The sequence below is a fragment of the Oxyura jamaicensis genome, chromosome 2, assembly GCF_011077185.1.
Source record: "Oxyura jamaicensis isolate SHBP4307 breed ruddy duck chromosome 2, BPBGC_Ojam_1.0, whole genome shotgun sequence".
Classification (NCBI taxonomy): Eukaryota; Metazoa; Chordata; class Aves; order Anseriformes; family Anatidae; genus Oxyura; species Oxyura jamaicensis.
This window is the reverse complement of record NC_048894.1, coordinates 157747564-157764152: the sequence shown is the minus strand read 5'-3', so window position 1 is coordinate 157764152 and position 16589 is coordinate 157747564. Positions and strand designations below refer to the sequence as shown.

General features: G+C 44.4%; 1 protein-coding gene across 1 annotated transcript in view; it reads left to right on the top strand.

The window, feature by feature from the left end:
• Positions 1-16589, top strand: part of SCRIB (scribble planar cell polarity protein) — a 113606-nt gene that overhangs the window by 85624 nt on the left and 11393 nt on the right. Inside the window, exons 34-42 of the mRNA XM_035318143.1 lie at positions 768-893; positions 2261-2368; positions 4117-4276; positions 5679-5847; positions 9611-9700; positions 10011-10199; positions 15013-15177; positions 15865-16004; positions 16449-16486. Coding sequence (XP_035174034.1) covers positions 768-893; positions 2261-2368; positions 4117-4276; positions 5679-5847; positions 9611-9700; positions 10011-10199; positions 15013-15177; positions 15865-16004; positions 16449-16486 — 1185 coding nt within the window. The remainder of the gene's footprint in view (positions 1-767; positions 894-2260; positions 2369-4116; positions 4277-5678; positions 5848-9610; positions 9701-10010; positions 10200-15012; positions 15178-15864; positions 16005-16448; positions 16487-16589) is intronic.

Genomic DNA, 16589 nt, shown 5'->3' with positions numbered 1-16589 from the left:
TGTAAGTTTCAGTGTTGGTTCTTGTACTCTCCTTCAGTCCTCCCTTATACGTCAAGTTTGTACAAATGCACTTAAATATTCCTAATTTGATAACTTGATGCAAATGTTCTTGCAATTTTTATTCCTGTTTACACTTGCAGCTTTCACTCGTGTTTTTTGCTGGCTTATTCAAGTTCTGCTCCTAATCTCTTTAGTATGTGATGTTTTGTTCACTTCCACACAACAATCAGCAGTGATGGCACCTAGGTCAAATCTCAGACTTTTATGTCCACTCTTTGCTCTTACCTGTGTCTGCATTTCTAATTGGAGGCCTAGCTGGTTCTCTATTCATTTGCACCTCCGGCTTTTGCCAGTACCCATTTATCACTGTTGTTTCCCAGCTGCATCTCCCATTCATGATGCATATATTCTCCCAGCTCCAACATACCTGTGCCGTACCCCTCTGACCATTGTAGCTGCCACTTTTATGGCAGATACTTCCTTGTGACCTGGGCTTTCTCTTTGTTGTTCCTGTTATCACCTTGACTTGTCTGAATCTCTTTGCCCGTACAAAGTACTTGTACCAGAGGCATTGCTTGGTGTTTGGTGTTTGCTTCAGTAGCTCAATTGAATTGAACTACTTGAATTGAGTAGAATTGAGTTCAGGTGCATGGATTTGTCTTACTCACTTGCATGCTAGAGACACCTTGCTCCCCTAATTTCTCACCTCTCTTCTCTCTCTGTATTCCTCTGCTTTTTCCCCTACTATGTGATATTGACACAAGCAGACCAAACCAGGTGTCATTCAGCCTCTTTCTCGAGTGCGTCAAAATGCTGCCTCACATAATTTGGAGGACAGGGACAGCCCCAATCCTTTCCAGCAACCTGAGCCGTGCTCCAGTATCCAGAACTCTGTAAGTGGCCTGCAGTTCTTTCTTGCTAAGCTCGTCCTAGGCTGCTCTAGTGCCACTTTTTCTGGTGGGTAGGCTGAACACAACCTCCCAATGGTGTCTTTGTAGTTTAAAGATCATGTGCCTTAGCTAAAGCTGGGTTTGAATCGGCATCAGACTGGATGCCCTGATTAAGAACCCGTACTCTACAAGTAGAGTTACAGTCAATGTGTCCTGTTCAGTTTTCTAACATAAAAGAGCCTCACCAGCCTGCCTTGTGTCTTCACTTATCCATTCAAAAATCTTGCATTGTTGAAACTGAATTGTGGCCGAAATCCTCACAGCAGATAGTTTTAAATCCTTATTTATGAACTGTTGCATTCTGTTGAGGCATAAATCATTCAGAACCCTTTTCTGTCAATGTCTTGCATCATGGAGCAAAAGCCAGTATCATCTCACTGGTAGTAAGTTTTCTGATTTGCAAAATTGTTTTTCAAAGATTATTTTTATCTGGGACGTATGTTGATGGGAGAGAAAGATTAGGTATTTTGGTCTTTGCCTTGGTAAGAATTGTCATGACTTGTGTACCTGTAATATAGCTCTTCCCTTTTATTGAAACCTATATGAAATTATAGCAAATTACAGACATTTCTCTGAATAAGTGAAGGGAAGATTTGAGATCAAAGTCTATTCTTCTCCAGATTATTGATCCCTGAGTGGGCTGCCACTGGTTTAGGAGGCTATGACCATTAGCCTTGAAGTGTGCAGAACTATGGACTGGTCATTTTAGAAACAGAAGCACAATAGCCACCAGAAATAATAATAATAATAAAATAAAATAAAAAATGAGAGTGATGGATCCCTTCCCACGAGGAAGGCTCATTTAGCCAGAAATACTAGATGAAGCCAGGGCTTATCTTCCATTTTCTAGTACACTGAAATTGGCTAAATCAGTTCTAAGTAAAGGTCAGCCAACTGTTTATCTGCTGTATTCCAGCATCCAAAGCCCATTGATTCAAATAAGTGCACTCTACTTGAATTGGTTGGAAATGCTTAAGGATCCAGAGAGCAGTCTGACACCTTGGCCAAGAGATAAGTCACAAAATTCTGGTGAAGTCAGTGTGGATCTGTACCACCAGAAGTATCAGTCCTCCACCATTCAAGAAATAACATGGAGCTATGTTACATGTGCTGCTGTGTATAGTGTCCACTGCTCACCTTTCTGTACAAGGCTGCAGTAGCTGTCCCTTCTGTATTCCAGGCATTGAAGGCTGAGGATTTTTCAGTGTTTCCCTCATTTTCTGTTTTTTGTTTGTTTGTTTGTTTGTTTTGTTGTTGTTGTTGTTTTATAAGTCTGTGATTCTTTTTATATTCTGTATTTGTCCCTTTAGCCAAAGCCACCTTCACCACCCTCTCCTGACGAGATTCCCATCAATGTCAAGCAAGCATACAAAACCTTTGCAGCAGTACCCTTGTCACACCCTCTGCTTGAGACACAGGTGAGTAGTGCTGACTGGGGGCAATGTTGCCCAAACAGTGGAACACACAGAAGATAAAGCATTGCAAGTGATCACAGGAAATGTGAGGGTAGGAAGGAGGTAGCAACTTATTTACCCCAAAGAAATATGCTGTGTGTGATGTTGAGGATGAACTAGGTTCATGAGTCATGTCTTGACTCATCTTGTACACAGATGATTTCTCAAGTTCTAGCTGCTGTATCATGGTTTAGGAAGCAATTATTGATCCTGAAGTAGCTCACCTTGTATTTTGTACTATTAAATTCAATTATTTTCATCCTTCTCAAAGCAACCTATCATTCCAGGATGCTATTCCAAACCTTTTTGAATTTTAACAGTGCTTACCCCCATTCAGTGGAGTGGATGAACGAAATAAAGTGCATAGACCTTTGACAGCTCTGCATTTCTGCGAATCTGTGTTCTGGTCTTCTTCGTCATTCTTCATTTTTTTTTCATGCCTCCTTCGTTTCTGGTTCAAATTTGGCAATGCAAATGTTAACCAAGATTGGTCACAAAACTGATCTTTGTAGTCTCAAGACTACAGATCTTTGCAGTTCTTTGTTTAAAAAATTATATTATCAAATGAGGGTATTAGATTAATCCTCATTGCACCTGTTCCATTGTACTTTTTTCCATTTATTTTCATGTTGTATTTTCATCCTTGAATATTTGTCCTAGAGCTTTTTACAATGATTAAATTAGACTAATGGCTTTCTTCTCAAATTGTTTTTGCCTACTTCCTGATTCTGACAAGATATTAGCTACCTTTTAGACATAAATGTCCACCTAGTCAAACAAGTCAATTAAAAAAAAGATGCTTGTTGGACTTTGTGTTTCTTGGGTCTTTTCATTCAGAATTCTTGAACAGTGATCTGCAGGGGTGAGTTTTTTAATAACTCTTGGCAGCTCTCATTTTACCTGTACAGTTTCTGGTTTCTGGTTCACGGATGGATTTTGTGGATGAATTTCTTCATTTCCCTGTAATTCTGCTCTTCCAATTTTCTGTTATTTTATTCTGCTAAGTAAGAATTTCTTTTCTTCCTGATAGCGAAATTTCCACTTCTTAGAAGTAAATTTTATGCGGTTATATCTTTGATTTAAAAAAAATCTAAACCTCCATCTTAATCAAAGCCCTCTGCTCCTGTTTGGTTCACTGATTTCCCAGTAAGTTTCAGTTTCTGCCCTTTTAAAATTGAAAACTTTTGTCACCATCTGTTTCTGTTTATCCCTCAGTTTACTTAAATTTACTCTTTGCCCACTGCTCACAATTGCTAAGTCTGAAGCAGCCTTGTCCTGTGTTAATTCTGTGACTGTTCTGTGAACCAGTCCATCAGCTGATGTCCCTGACTGCTGCTGTTTTATATGGCATCATTGACACTTAGCTGTGGGAGAGGAGTGATGGTAGAAAACCCTCTTTTTAGAGTCTGTCCACTTCTCTGTATCCTTAGGAATTGCCTGGTTAGACCAGCACAGAGAAACCCAAAACTGCCCCAGAGGTGAGTTCTGGTGGCTGGAGCAGGAACTAGGACAGGGACTCAAAGAGGATTCAGGCATTCGGGACTGTGGATGTGGAGACAGGATCCCAGTGCAGGCACACACTGAAGGGCTGGGGAAGAGGAGGAGGGTGTGGGTATGGAGCATGTGAGTGGGGTGGGCATGCATTCAGGGTTGTATGGGAAGAGAGCCTTGGCTTGGTCGCTCAGTGGACAGTGCTGGTGCATCTCCCACAGGTGCCGATGCCAAGTGGACTGCACAGCCCCGAACAGCGATCCTTCCGCGAGAGGCAGAAGTATTTTGAAGTTGAGGTTAAGCAGCAGCAGATGGATAAGCCTCCCAAGCGTGTCTCCTTGGTAGGAGAGGATGACCTGAAGAAAATGAAGGAAGAAGAAGGTATGCTTCAATCTGTGCAGGGAAATTTGGCCTGTTAAGTGAGTCCTACCTCTAATAGCACACACACCATGAATCCAAGACCTGCAAAAGTGTGTGGGTGGTTATTGAAAAGGCCTGGTAACTGCTTGACATATGTGAACTTGAATGAGTTTATTGGCTGCTCCACTGTTACTGTGTAAAACACAACCTCTAATCAAGACAACTCTGAGTACAAGAATTTATAACAAACAAACAAACAAACAAAAAAACTGGGGAAGAGAAATCTCACAGTGAAGATTGTCCAGATAATAAATGAAATTTTAGCTTACTCAAGATGAAATATCCCAGTAAAATACTTCAAAATCATAAGTTACATTCTCTGGATCTCTGCAATTCTAGCAGTTACCCAAAGATTTCTGCTGTTTTGTTCTCCCACTGCCAGCAAACTACAGCTTTAGAAATTTCTAAATCTTGTCATAAAGATCCCGAGTCATGTTTTGAATTAGGCACACTTACTTGCACAAGTGTTCCACTTGGATTTTCTTATTTTAAAAGCATTTAATAAAAGAGACCAAGCATCATTATTACTTTGCAGTTACAGTAGATTGGTCAGAACACCTGCCTGCAGAGAGTAGCCTATTCGCAGGCCCCTTTTGTCCCTGTTCCTCCTGGGTCCTGTGCAGCTACCTGCCTGCCTAATGGTTCCCTTTGACTCGGTGCCAGGAGGAGGGGGTTCCTCAGCACCCCAGTCCTGGTTTTGGCTGAGATAGAGTTGATAGAGTTAATTTTCTTCCTAGTAGCTGGTGCAGTGCTGTGTTTTGGATTTAGGATGAGAAAAATGCTTAAACGTAGTAATGTTTTAGTTGCCATAGAGCAGTGCTGACACTTAGTAAGGGACTTCTCAGCTTCTCATGCTGCCATGCCAGCGAGAAGAATGGAGGTGCACAAGATGCTGTGAAGGGGACACAGCCAGGGCAGCTGGCCCAACTGACCAAAGGGATATCCCATATGATGTCATGTGGAACAATGAAATGGGGGGGGGGGAGGTTGTTGCTGTTCAGGGAGTGTCTGGGCATCAGTCAGTGGGTGGTTCTGCATCACTTTTTTTGGATATTCTAGTATTCTCTCTTATCCCACTGTGTGGGGGCAGTGAGTGAATGGCTGTGTGGTGCTTAGCTGCCTGCTGGGTTAAACTACAGTAAGCCTCTAGGAGTGGGGGCTTATTGACTAGGGAGGGCAGGACTGAGGGAATGCAGTAGAGCTCGTTACATCTGAAACATTAGTGGAGTGGAGGAGAAACAAAGGAAATGGTGAAAAGCACAGACTTGAAGGGATGATGAGCATAAGTTCCTGCCCAGAGGCTTCATCTCTGCGGGTTTTAGTGAGTGCCTTGTGGTGTAAGACGAGTCTATTATTTTGACAGCTCGAAAGCTGCAGCAGAAACGTACCCTTCTGTTGGAAGAAGAAGGGGAAGAGGATGAGATGATAAAACAAGTGCCTGAGATGAGCATGCAGTCCAGTGTCATCATTGAAGGAATTGAGTACAAGATTGAGAGACTAAATGGAAGGAGCATCCAGCCTCCAGGAACTCGGTAAGACAAGACTGCTAGCTCAGTGCCACCTACATGTGTCAGAGGTGTCTCAGCATCAGTAATTTTCAGGGAAGAGGGCTGGACATTATCTCAGCTTCAACATAAAACCACACAGTATGGGGTTTTGTTTCTCTAGCTCTTTCTTTTCAGAAGAATACCTTCTTTAGCTCTGTACTTTGGTATGTAGAGCCATTGATTTTTGGTGATAGCTAACTTGTGATAAGCCTTGGTGCTGGACCTAGCTTTGATTTTTTAGGGTATTGATTCCTGGTTCTCCTGGACTTGTTTTCCATGTCGCATTAGTGTTGTTTTCTCATTCTTGGACACAGAGTGGGGGAATGAGAAAAGACTTCTCATAAAACTTCAAATAAAAATAAGGCTGCACTAAACAGAAAAAAAAATAAAATAAAACTGCAGCACCGACCTTTGGATTTGTCCTTATCTGACTTCATCTACCTGAACTTATTCAAAGCATTTGTCACTGTCCTCCATGATATCCTTGTCTCTAAATTGGATGCACATGGATTTGACGGATGGACAACTCAGTGGGTGAGGAATTGGCTGGATGGTCACACTGAAAGAGTTGCAGTCAATGGCTCAGTGTCCAGGTAGAGATCAGTAACAAATGTTGTTCCTCAGGGGTCAATAGTAGGACCAGCACTATTTAACATTTTTGTTGGCATCATGGACAATGAGATCGAGTACACCCTCAACAAGTTTGCTGATGACACCAGGCTGTGTGGTGTGATCAACATGCTGGAGGGAAGGAATGCCATCCAGAGGGACCTTGACAGGCTCGAGAGGTGCGTCTAGTGAACTTCATGAGGATCAACAAGGCCAAGTGCAAGGACAAGAAGGTCACAAAAGCATTAGAACAAGTGCAAGGTCCTTGTCTGGGCCAGGGGAATCCCAAGCACAAATACCGGCTGGGTGAAGAATGGTTTGAGAGCAGCCCTGAGGAGAAGGGCCTGGGGGTGCTGGTGGATGAGAAGCTCAGCATGAGCCAGCAACGTGCGCTTACAGCCCAGAAAACCAACCATATCCTGGGCTACATCAAAAGCAGATTGAGGGAAGTGATAACTCCCTGCTACTCTGCTCTCATGAGACCTCACCTAGAGTACTGTGTTCAGAGCTGGGACCCCCAGCATAAGGACATGGAAGTATTAGAATGAGTCCAGAAGAGGGCCACAAAGATGATCAAGGGGCTGGAGCACCTCTCCTACAAAGACCGGCTGAAGGAGTTGGGGTTGTTCAGCCTGCAGAAGACCTTGTAACAGCCTTCTAATACCTAAAGGGGGCTACAGGAAAGCTGGGGAAGGACTCTTTGTCAGGGAGTGGAGCGACAGGACAAGGAACAATGGCTTTACACTAGAAGGGGGTAGGTTTAGATTAGATATAAGGAAGAAACTCTTTACGTTGCAAGTGATGAGGCAGTGGAACAGTTTGTCCAGTGGTTGTGGATGCTCCATCCCTGGAAGTGTTTAAGGCCATGTTGGATGGGGCTTTGAAGAACCTAGTCTAGTGGAAGGTGTCCCTGCCTATTTTGTGTGGGGTGAGGGTGGGAGGTAGTTGGAATTAGATGATCTTTAAGGTCCCTTCCAAGGTCCTAGGTGACGCTGCTTGAGCAGGGGGGTTGGTCTAGGTGATCTCCAGAGGTCCCTTCCAATCTCAACCATTCTCTGCTCTGCTCTGCTCTCGTGAGACCCCATGTGTTCAGCCCTGTGGTCCACAGCACAAGAAGGACACAAAAGTATTAGAACAAGTCCAGATGAGGGCCACGAAGATGATCAAGGGTCTGGAGCACCTCTCCTGTGAAGACAGGATGAGAGAATTGGGGTTGTTCAGCTGGGAAAAGAAAAGGCTCCAGAAAGACTTTATAACAACTTTCCAATATCTCAAGGGGGCTTACAGGTAAGCTGGGGAGGGATTCTTTGTCAGGAAGTGTAGTGATAAGACAAGGAATAATGGCTTTAAACTAGGAGAAGGTAGATTAAGATTAGATATAAGAAAAATTCTTTAATCTGAGGGTTGTGAGGCCCTGGAACAGGTTATCCAGAGAAGCTCTGGATGCCTCATCCCTGGAAGTATTCAAGACTGGGTTGGGTGGGGCTTTGAGCAACCTGGTCTAGTGGGTGGTGTCCCTGCCCATGGCAGGGGGTTGGAATTAGATCATCTTTAAGGTCCCTTCCAACCAAAACCATTCTATGATTCTATGGCTTTCCCTTCTGAGTTTGTTACAGATGTTCTTTTTTTCCCACTTTTTTGGGGGGTCAGTTTTACCGAGGCCAAAAACACTCATCTTCATTTTTTTGGGTCTCATTTCTCTCCATTGTTTCTATTCAGTCTCTGTTGAGCAACTTCTCACATGATGAATGCATGAGAACCTTCACCTTCTGTGCTGACCTTAGCCTATTACTCATCAACTCTAAAGAAGGACAGCAGCAAAATGCACACCAGCTGCTTGGTTTGATACGAAGGCCTACTTATCCATACTTTTTTCATATTGAAATGTGGGAGGCTAGAGAACAGTAAGCCTGGTTCCATCAGATTGCTTTGCTCAGTCAGCAGTGATTTTAACAGTGGAAGGCTCTGAGAATGTGTTCAGCTTCAAGCTTACAGTGCTTATCTGTGTAAGAATAGGTAACTGCTTATATAAGACTTTGGATTCATGCTTGTACAAAGTAGAGGTAATGGAATAGGCTGAATGTGTGCATCTTGAATTTTTTTTTTCTTGTCATGCTGAAACAGAAACTGGAATTTAATAAAAATAAACTTGAGCAGTAACAATAAGGGCTCAGACATTTAACAAGCTTTCTGACTGCCAGCTGAGCTGCAGTGACTGTGGGCATGTGCTTAATCTCTGGAAAGCAGTGCTTTGTGACCTACAGTTCAGCTGACCTGACATGCAGCAATTTGATTATGAGCGTAAATCCTCAGTGTGTCAAGCAGAGTGTGCATAGAGTGGCTGCACTGAGAATCATGGCTCTGAGATCTCTCAGGATTTGTCCCTAGCCCAGACATGCATTCACTTACAACTCAGGAGGATTGATAGTCCTTTGTTAACATTTATGCATATCTAGCATCAGCAAATGAAAAAGCTGGAAGCAGCCATTTGGTGTGCACAATGGGGCTGCCCATCGTGTACAGGGAGCTGGAAAGAGTCAGACTAGGGCAGGGCAAGAACCTGTCAGCAAGCACAATGTATTACATTTGAAGTGTGTGTGTTAGTGGAGGGGGCATGGTTGACTTCCAAATCACAGAATGACAGAATTGTAGGGGTTGGAAGGGACCTCAAAAGACCATCGGGTCCAACCCCCCTGCCAAAGCAGGTTCCCTAGAGCAGGTTGCCCAGGTAGGCGTCCAGACAGGTCTTGAGTATCTCCAGAGAAAGAGACTCCACAACCTCCCTGGGCAGCCTGTTCCAGTGCTCCGTCACCCTCACCATGAAGAAGTTCTTTCGCATGTTGGTGTGGAACTTCCTGTGCTCCATTTTGTGGCCATTGCCCCGTGTCCTGTCCCCACAAACCACTGAAAAGAGGTTGGCCAAAATGAAGAAAATGAATTCTGAACATAGAGAACATGAACAGTTATGAAATCAACAAGGAAATGCTTGCAGCAATGGAGAAAAAGCTGTTCTGCAAAAGCATTAAGGGTTGTGTCTTCAAACTGAACTAGTTACTGCATTCTAGAGGTTGGATATTCTGAACACTCATTGGATATGCCAGCCTGCAATACTGTTAGCTGACGTGCTTTTTTGGTCTAGGTCCTCAGAGATTAATGAGAACAACAGCTCACAGAGGAATTCACTGGAAGAGTCAATGAAGCCTGAACAGAGAACCAACTCTATATCTGGGTAAGTAGATGAGCAATGTCCCTTGCGTAGAAACTGCCAGATGACAGAGCAGGTGACTCCTACTTTTTAGCAAATACAGGGTGTAAAGGGAAGAATTTTGTGGAGAAGGGGAAATTGATTGGAACCAACTGCTTAGCAGAAGTTTAATTTTATGTCCTCCTTCCATCTCCCAAAATGATATCCTTGGACCTAATTGTGGTACAGAACAGTTGATTGTGGATGTTGATCATCATGTTTCACCTTGAGAAGAGCAGACAGTTATACTGAACTAGGCCTGCCTGTTTCTCACCGCTTTTCTCTCTCTGCCAAGGTTGAGTCCATTAAATCTTGGAGCAGGGGATCCAGTGGCACCTGTGCGGACAGCCAAAGCTGAACGGCGGCACCAGGAGCGATTGCGAATGCAGAGTCCTGAGCTCCTGAGCAGTCAAGAGAAGGAGCTTTCTCCAGCAGAACGTCGTGCTCTGGAGGCAGAGAAACGAGCAATGTGGAGGGCAGCACGGTGAGACAGATGAACCGTCACTATTCTCTTCACTAGGCTAGTTCAGGGAAAGGGGAGCTGCTGCATGTCTTGGAATCCATGGTGTTAAAAATGGGAAACAAGCTGGGAGAGGTTGTAGTTGTATTTTGATTCTGTTCAAACAGGGCAAAGCATCTACTGCTTGGCTGAGCTCATCTGCTTCTGACAGCTACATGAGTGAGATGTCTCATAGTTCAACAGTGCTCGTACAGTCATGAAGACTGAGTTTTATAAAATACACAAACAGCTTTATGTGGTGGTGATTGTATCTCTTTCCTCTCAGCACACAGTTCCCCCCTTCTTTTGTAACACGTGGGAAAGATAGTATTTATCTAAGCTGTGAGGTGATACATTCACAATGAAAAACAGAAAGAGCATTTCACATATTCAGTGTTGCTAAACTGGTAGACTCACTGAAGCCAAGAAATGAGCAAGATGAGGACGTTTTTATCCTCACAAGCAGTTCAGTGAGCTGTGAAAAAGTGATCAAAAATTTGTTTTGAAGGAGGTCTTCCTACCTCAGGTCTTTAGATTGGAGGCTAGTCCAGGCCCTTACTGTGTAATATAATTCTTTTCAAGAATTAGTCAAGCTGCTCCTGTAACAGATTATAGTTTTCTTCCCTGAATGCTCCTGTAACAGGCATCCAGATGATAACTGCAGCAGTCTTTCTGGGGGCTTGAGTGAGAACTTTTAGAAGAACATGACTGCTAGCAACTCATTGCCAGCCTGCTAGATAGGATGTTGGAGGGATTACTGTGAGTTGTACTGCCTAGCAATATCAGTGTTTGTGATTAGATTTGGATGATAATGGTGCTGCCTTCTTCTGAGGCTCTGAGGATGAAGAAATGTATAGTGGAATTATCAATGATGAGAGCCTACTACTTATGCTTATCTAGGGCTTTGATGGCATACATCTTCCAATTGTTATTTGATCATATAACAGATCTATCTGGTTATACTTTTGCTGAGCTGGGTTCAACTAATGTTCACAGTGCCAGGGCTCTTGTCCTTTAGGAAGAATTTTCTTAGCATTCTCCAGCTCCATTGCCTTAGATAATCCCTTTGGTCTGTCTCAGATGTTGTTTTTTTTTTTTTTTTTTTCCTGAAGCATTGCCTTAATTTCAGTGCACTAACCTGCAGTGACAGAAAGCTGATCAAGTCACTGGAAAGCCTGCCTGTTACACAAAACCTTAATTTGGAAGAGAGTGATTTCTGTCTTCTTGTAGCATGTTTGTTATACCTTTGAAGCTGGCCCTGCTTTGAGCAGCTTTAGGATGAGATGACCTCCAGAGGTCCATTCCAATCTGAGCGAATCTATACTCAACAATCTCTCCTTCATCTACACCCCAGACATGGGGGTGTCTACATACAGGTACAGCGATGAGTCAGGATGTCACCACAGTGTGATCTGGCAGGATTGTTTCCTTCCTGTGCTACTGTCTCATGCTCCAGATACTATTGGATTCTGTCTGCTACTCTGACTTGCTGAACGTTCTGCTGTATTTGGCATCACATTCCTGTTATAGTTGTAGTTCCCATGGCTTCTGTGTCATGACTTGTCAGGAGGCATCGTTTGCAAATGGAAGTTCTGTATTTTCACATTAAGGCAGGAACAACCCTTTTACAAAAATGCTGACACATGGAAGAAAGTTTATGAACAATGCCTGCCATAACAGAGGCATTTTCATTGCATTATAGGGCTAGAAATTGGGCAGGTGTTGTAGAACCAATATGTGGTTACAAACCATAGTGCATCCAGGCCTGGGGCCCCCAGCACAAGAAGGGTGTGGATCTGTTCAAGCAGGTCCAGAGGAGGGCCATGAAGATGATCAGAGGGCTGGAGCACCTCTCCTATGAAGCCAGGCTGAAGGAGCTGCAGATGTTCAGACTGCAGAAGAGAAGGCTTCACAGAGACTTCAGCTTTTCAGTACTTAAAGGAGGCTTATAAAAAATATGGAGCACAACTTTTTGCTTGGGCAGAAAATAATAGGACAAAAGGGTTTTAAACTAAGAGAGGGGAGACTTAAGTCAAGTGTTAGAAGGAAATTCTTCACTCAGGGGTGGTGAGGCATTGGAACAGGTTGCCCAGAGAAGTTGTGGATGGAGGTGTTCAAGACCAGGCTGGATGAGGCTCTGGGCAACCTGGTCTAGTGGGTGGCATTCCTACCCATATCAGGGGGGTTGGAACCAGATGGTCTTTAAGGTCACTTCCAACCCAAGCCAATCTATGATTCTATGATTGATTCTACAATTTTATCTCCCTCATGCCACCACTTCCCATGCGTATTTCCTCATATGCTGGAGCAGGCTGTATTAGCTCCGATTCCTCCTAAGCCTAAACATTAACATGTCCAGGTAATTCCATAAGAAAAGCCTTGTTTATGGTGGATATAAAGTGGAGAAACGTGACATTGCATGTTCAAACATTTGAAAACATAGACATTACAAGGATTCTACTGTGTCACAGAAAGTACATCACTTGCCTCAGGAGTCTGTTCTTACATGATCTTGTTCCTGTTGCTAGCAGATAAATCTGAAAAATGCTGGGAATAAACTACTTTTTTTTTTCTTTTTTTTTTTTTTAACTGATCACATAATTTGCTCCTATAACAATACCATACGTACACCTGCTGATGCTTCTGGGTCAGCTGGGCATTTGTTGAAATTGCTTAGATTACAGTCAAGCTTTACATTAGATTGTTAGAAGGGTTAGTGAGTGTTGAGTACAGTTTTTTGTCCACTCTTGGCAGGAGATAGATCACATATCTTCATGCCTTTTAAGCATGTTTTGTTCACAGAAAATGAACTAGGGAAGGAAGAGTTAAGAAGATGCATGAGAAGCTGCTTGGAGCTGTCTTGGTTTTGAGCTGTTAGATTCCATGTAACTGTTTTGAAGTTCTGCAGACCAGCTTCTCAGCTTCACTTTGCTTCTGATAGCAAGGTGTAGTTTTTTATTCAGCTCTCAAGAGAAGTGTCTGGCTGATTCTTTGGGTAGCGTTAAGTCCTTGCATTTATTGGCATCAGCAGGAATCAGTCAGTTACCATATTGAGCTCCTTTTGGTAAGACAAGGATGGACTGTCCCCTGCTACCACAGATCTCACAAATCTGGTCTTCTTAGGAGCCATTTTCTGTAAATGCTAGAGCAAGTGCAATGACATGATGGCAGCTGGGGCTCATGTCTTGTTTCCGGAGGTCCCCAGGCAGCACCACATGTGCTGTGTGGGAGGGAGGACTGGATTGCCCTGCACATAGTGCTGCAGCCTCACTAATCTGTATTTTCTTTAAGTGCATGCCACTGGTTTTATTACTTTCTTTCTAATCTTCTATCTTCTGCTTCTTTCCAGTTCTCTGATCTGTGTGCTGTCACTTGTGACCCCATCAATTCGCACCATCTTGGGCTTTCCTTTTTCTCCCTGTGTCATCAGTGCCCTGACAGGACATGTGATGCCCCCCCCATCCTCACCCCACCCCCACACACCCACTCCCCTGTCCTCTGGTGGGACAAACACACTGAGGACCGTGCTACATAAGTGTTCTCAGTGCACACAGCTGCTGACAGTGGTGCCTTAGGAAGAGTGTGACTGAGAAGGTACAGGCACACATTGAGGGGGAACAGCAGTCCAGCGAGGCCTATATGCATCTTGGCAATTTTCCCAATGTGCGCATATGGGTGCACTCATCTCTGCAAGTGTTTCAGGGCCTGCGGCAAATAGACCCTTCATAATGTGCATGCCTGTTTTGCATGTGTGGCCTCACCCTGAGTAGTGTGTGCGGTTTGGGGCTCTGCAACATAAGAAGGATATAAAAATAATAGAATGTGCCCAAAGGAGGGCAACAAAGATGGTTAAAGGATTACAGGGGAAGATTTATGAGGAGCAGCTGAGGTCACTTGGTTCCTTCAGCCTAGAGAAGAGGAGACTGATGGGAGGCCTCATGGCGGCCTGCAGCTTCCTCACAAGGGGAGCGGAGGGGCAGGCGCTGAGCTCTGCTCTCTGGGGACGGCGACAGGACCTGAGGGAACGGCATGGAGCTGGGACAGGGGAGGGTCAGGCTGGGTGTTAGGGAAAGCTTCTTCACTGAGAGGGTGGTTGGGCACTGGGACAGGCTCCCCAGGGACATGGTCATGGCCCCAAGCCTGTTAGTGGCGTTGAAGAAGCATTTGGACAACATTCTTAGAGATATAGTTTAACTCTTAGGTTGCCCTGTATGGAGTCAGTAGCTGGACTCAATGATTGCCATGTGTTCCTTCCAACTGGGGATATTCTGTGATTCCATGATCCCATTTTATCATGGTCAAACAAAGGTGCATGCTAAGGGTGGTCAGATATATGTATGCAAACGTACACTGAGGTGATCAAATGTGCATGCACATACATTCATGTTCTGTATGCCCTCAGTCTGCTTCATACATGCACACACTTCATTGAAACTACCTGCTGGGCATTTCCACTGGTCTGCTGAGTGTTTCTAGACCTTTCTTCCCAGCACGTGAGGGCCCACCTACTTAGACTCTGAAGGCTAACACTTCTGGGCACATCATCCCAGATTGCCCTCTGGAGGTTGCTGCTTCTTCTACAGCAGTTGGTGTTGAGCAGGATCAGATATATAGGAGCCTGTTTTAATCAAGGCTACGCCTATTATCAGACACACACTTCCCCTTGCCAGGGTATGTTCATGTATCTGCTTCTTTCTTTCCCTGTGCTTGTCTGCTGTAATGTTCATCACCATCATCTCCTCTTCCTTTTCCTCCTCCTTCTCTTCCTCCTCTTCCTCCTCCTCTTCCTCCTCCTCAGATCCTCAACTCTTGAAGACAGTATTAAACAGTACGAGCAGGATCTGGCCAGGAAGCTGTACCAGTCCCGACAGTGGGCACCTGCTCCCGGGGCCAGGCCAGCTCAGATGTCTAGTCCAGTGCAGAGTCACGCCTCAAGAACCCCTGGGTCAGGAAGCCAATCCAGGTGTGCACAGCCCCAACCCTGCTGGCTGCATGCTCAACTGTCCTCTCTGTGTCCCCACATCCTGATGCAGTGCTCCAAGCTGTGGCCTGCTAGGGGTAGGGAGAAGATTTTTAGCAGTTGCTGGTATTCATTTCCCTGAGGTCCCACAGACTATTAACAGTTAATGAGAATGAAGGGGGGATGCTGGGTCTGTTTGGTTGGGTGGAAGCAGACATTTCTGAGGGCTGAACCTACTTTTTCTTAGATATTTCATAATCTCCTAATGGCATAAGAGGGTTAAGATGCAACACACTGAGAGCAAAGAGGAGAGTGAAACAAATCCTACACATCTGAGTCCTGGCCATTCCCCTCCTTGTTTCCTAATTTGGGTTGCTTTCCTTCCTATATGGCACCTCTGAGAAGGTCTGCAGCATCTCATTGGGTTGATGCTTAGCTCCAGGCTCTGTCTCTTCAACACATGACAGCATGTGTGTTTCAGGACAGCAATGTCTGATGAGAGCAAACCAAGCTGTTCTCCTCTCCTGCTTTGAAAATCTCTCTGCCTCAGGGAACCAAAAGTTCTTAATCTGCCTTTCTGCTCTCAGCTTGTTGATTGTGGTCCAGTTGCTGGGCACAGAAGAGGGCATTATCTTTTACAGAGAAGGCAATATCTGATGCCTTTTTCTCCCTCCCTCCTTTCTGAGACAGGATGAAATCCCTTGAACAGGATGCTCTTAAAGCCCAAATGGTCATTGCCAAGTCCAAGGAGGGGAAAAAACGCAGCACTCTGGAGCAGCTGGCAGAGTCACCTTCACCTGTTCCTACCCCATCACCAACACCACTGGAAGGTACCGTACAGCTATCTGTATCTCTGAGGAAAAAAGGTTAATGCTTCTGTAGTTTAACTTACTTGAAAACAGACTTGCTGAAAGCAGTTTCTTCATTCAGCTGAGGTTGGAAGTGTCTTCGAAGCACATGACATTTCTCAGCATAGGAGATAATCCTGACATGTAGAAAACTTGAGAGACCAATACATTTGAGTTACGGTTCCAGGGAACCAGAGCAGAACTAAAAGGATCATCCTGACTAAAAAGGAGAGAGGCATTTATTCTGAGATTGCGGTGTCTTCCCTGAGACATTTATTCTTCCCTGAGGCATTTATTCTGAGATTGCGGTGTCTTCCCTTTTATCACACTTAAATACTGCTAAGTGGAATGTGCGGGTTTGTGTGTGTGTGTGTTGCACATAATACAGACATTCACTGAATAATGTTTTTGTGTTATCTTTTGCAGATTGCAGTCCCAGGAACGTCACTTCACCGGGAAGGCTGGTATGACATATTCTGCTTGCTTCTGTTCTCTCACCTGTAATCCTGGGGTTTCTCAGTTACTCACCTTGAGTGTGAATAGTGCATCTGGACAATGGGTTCCCTA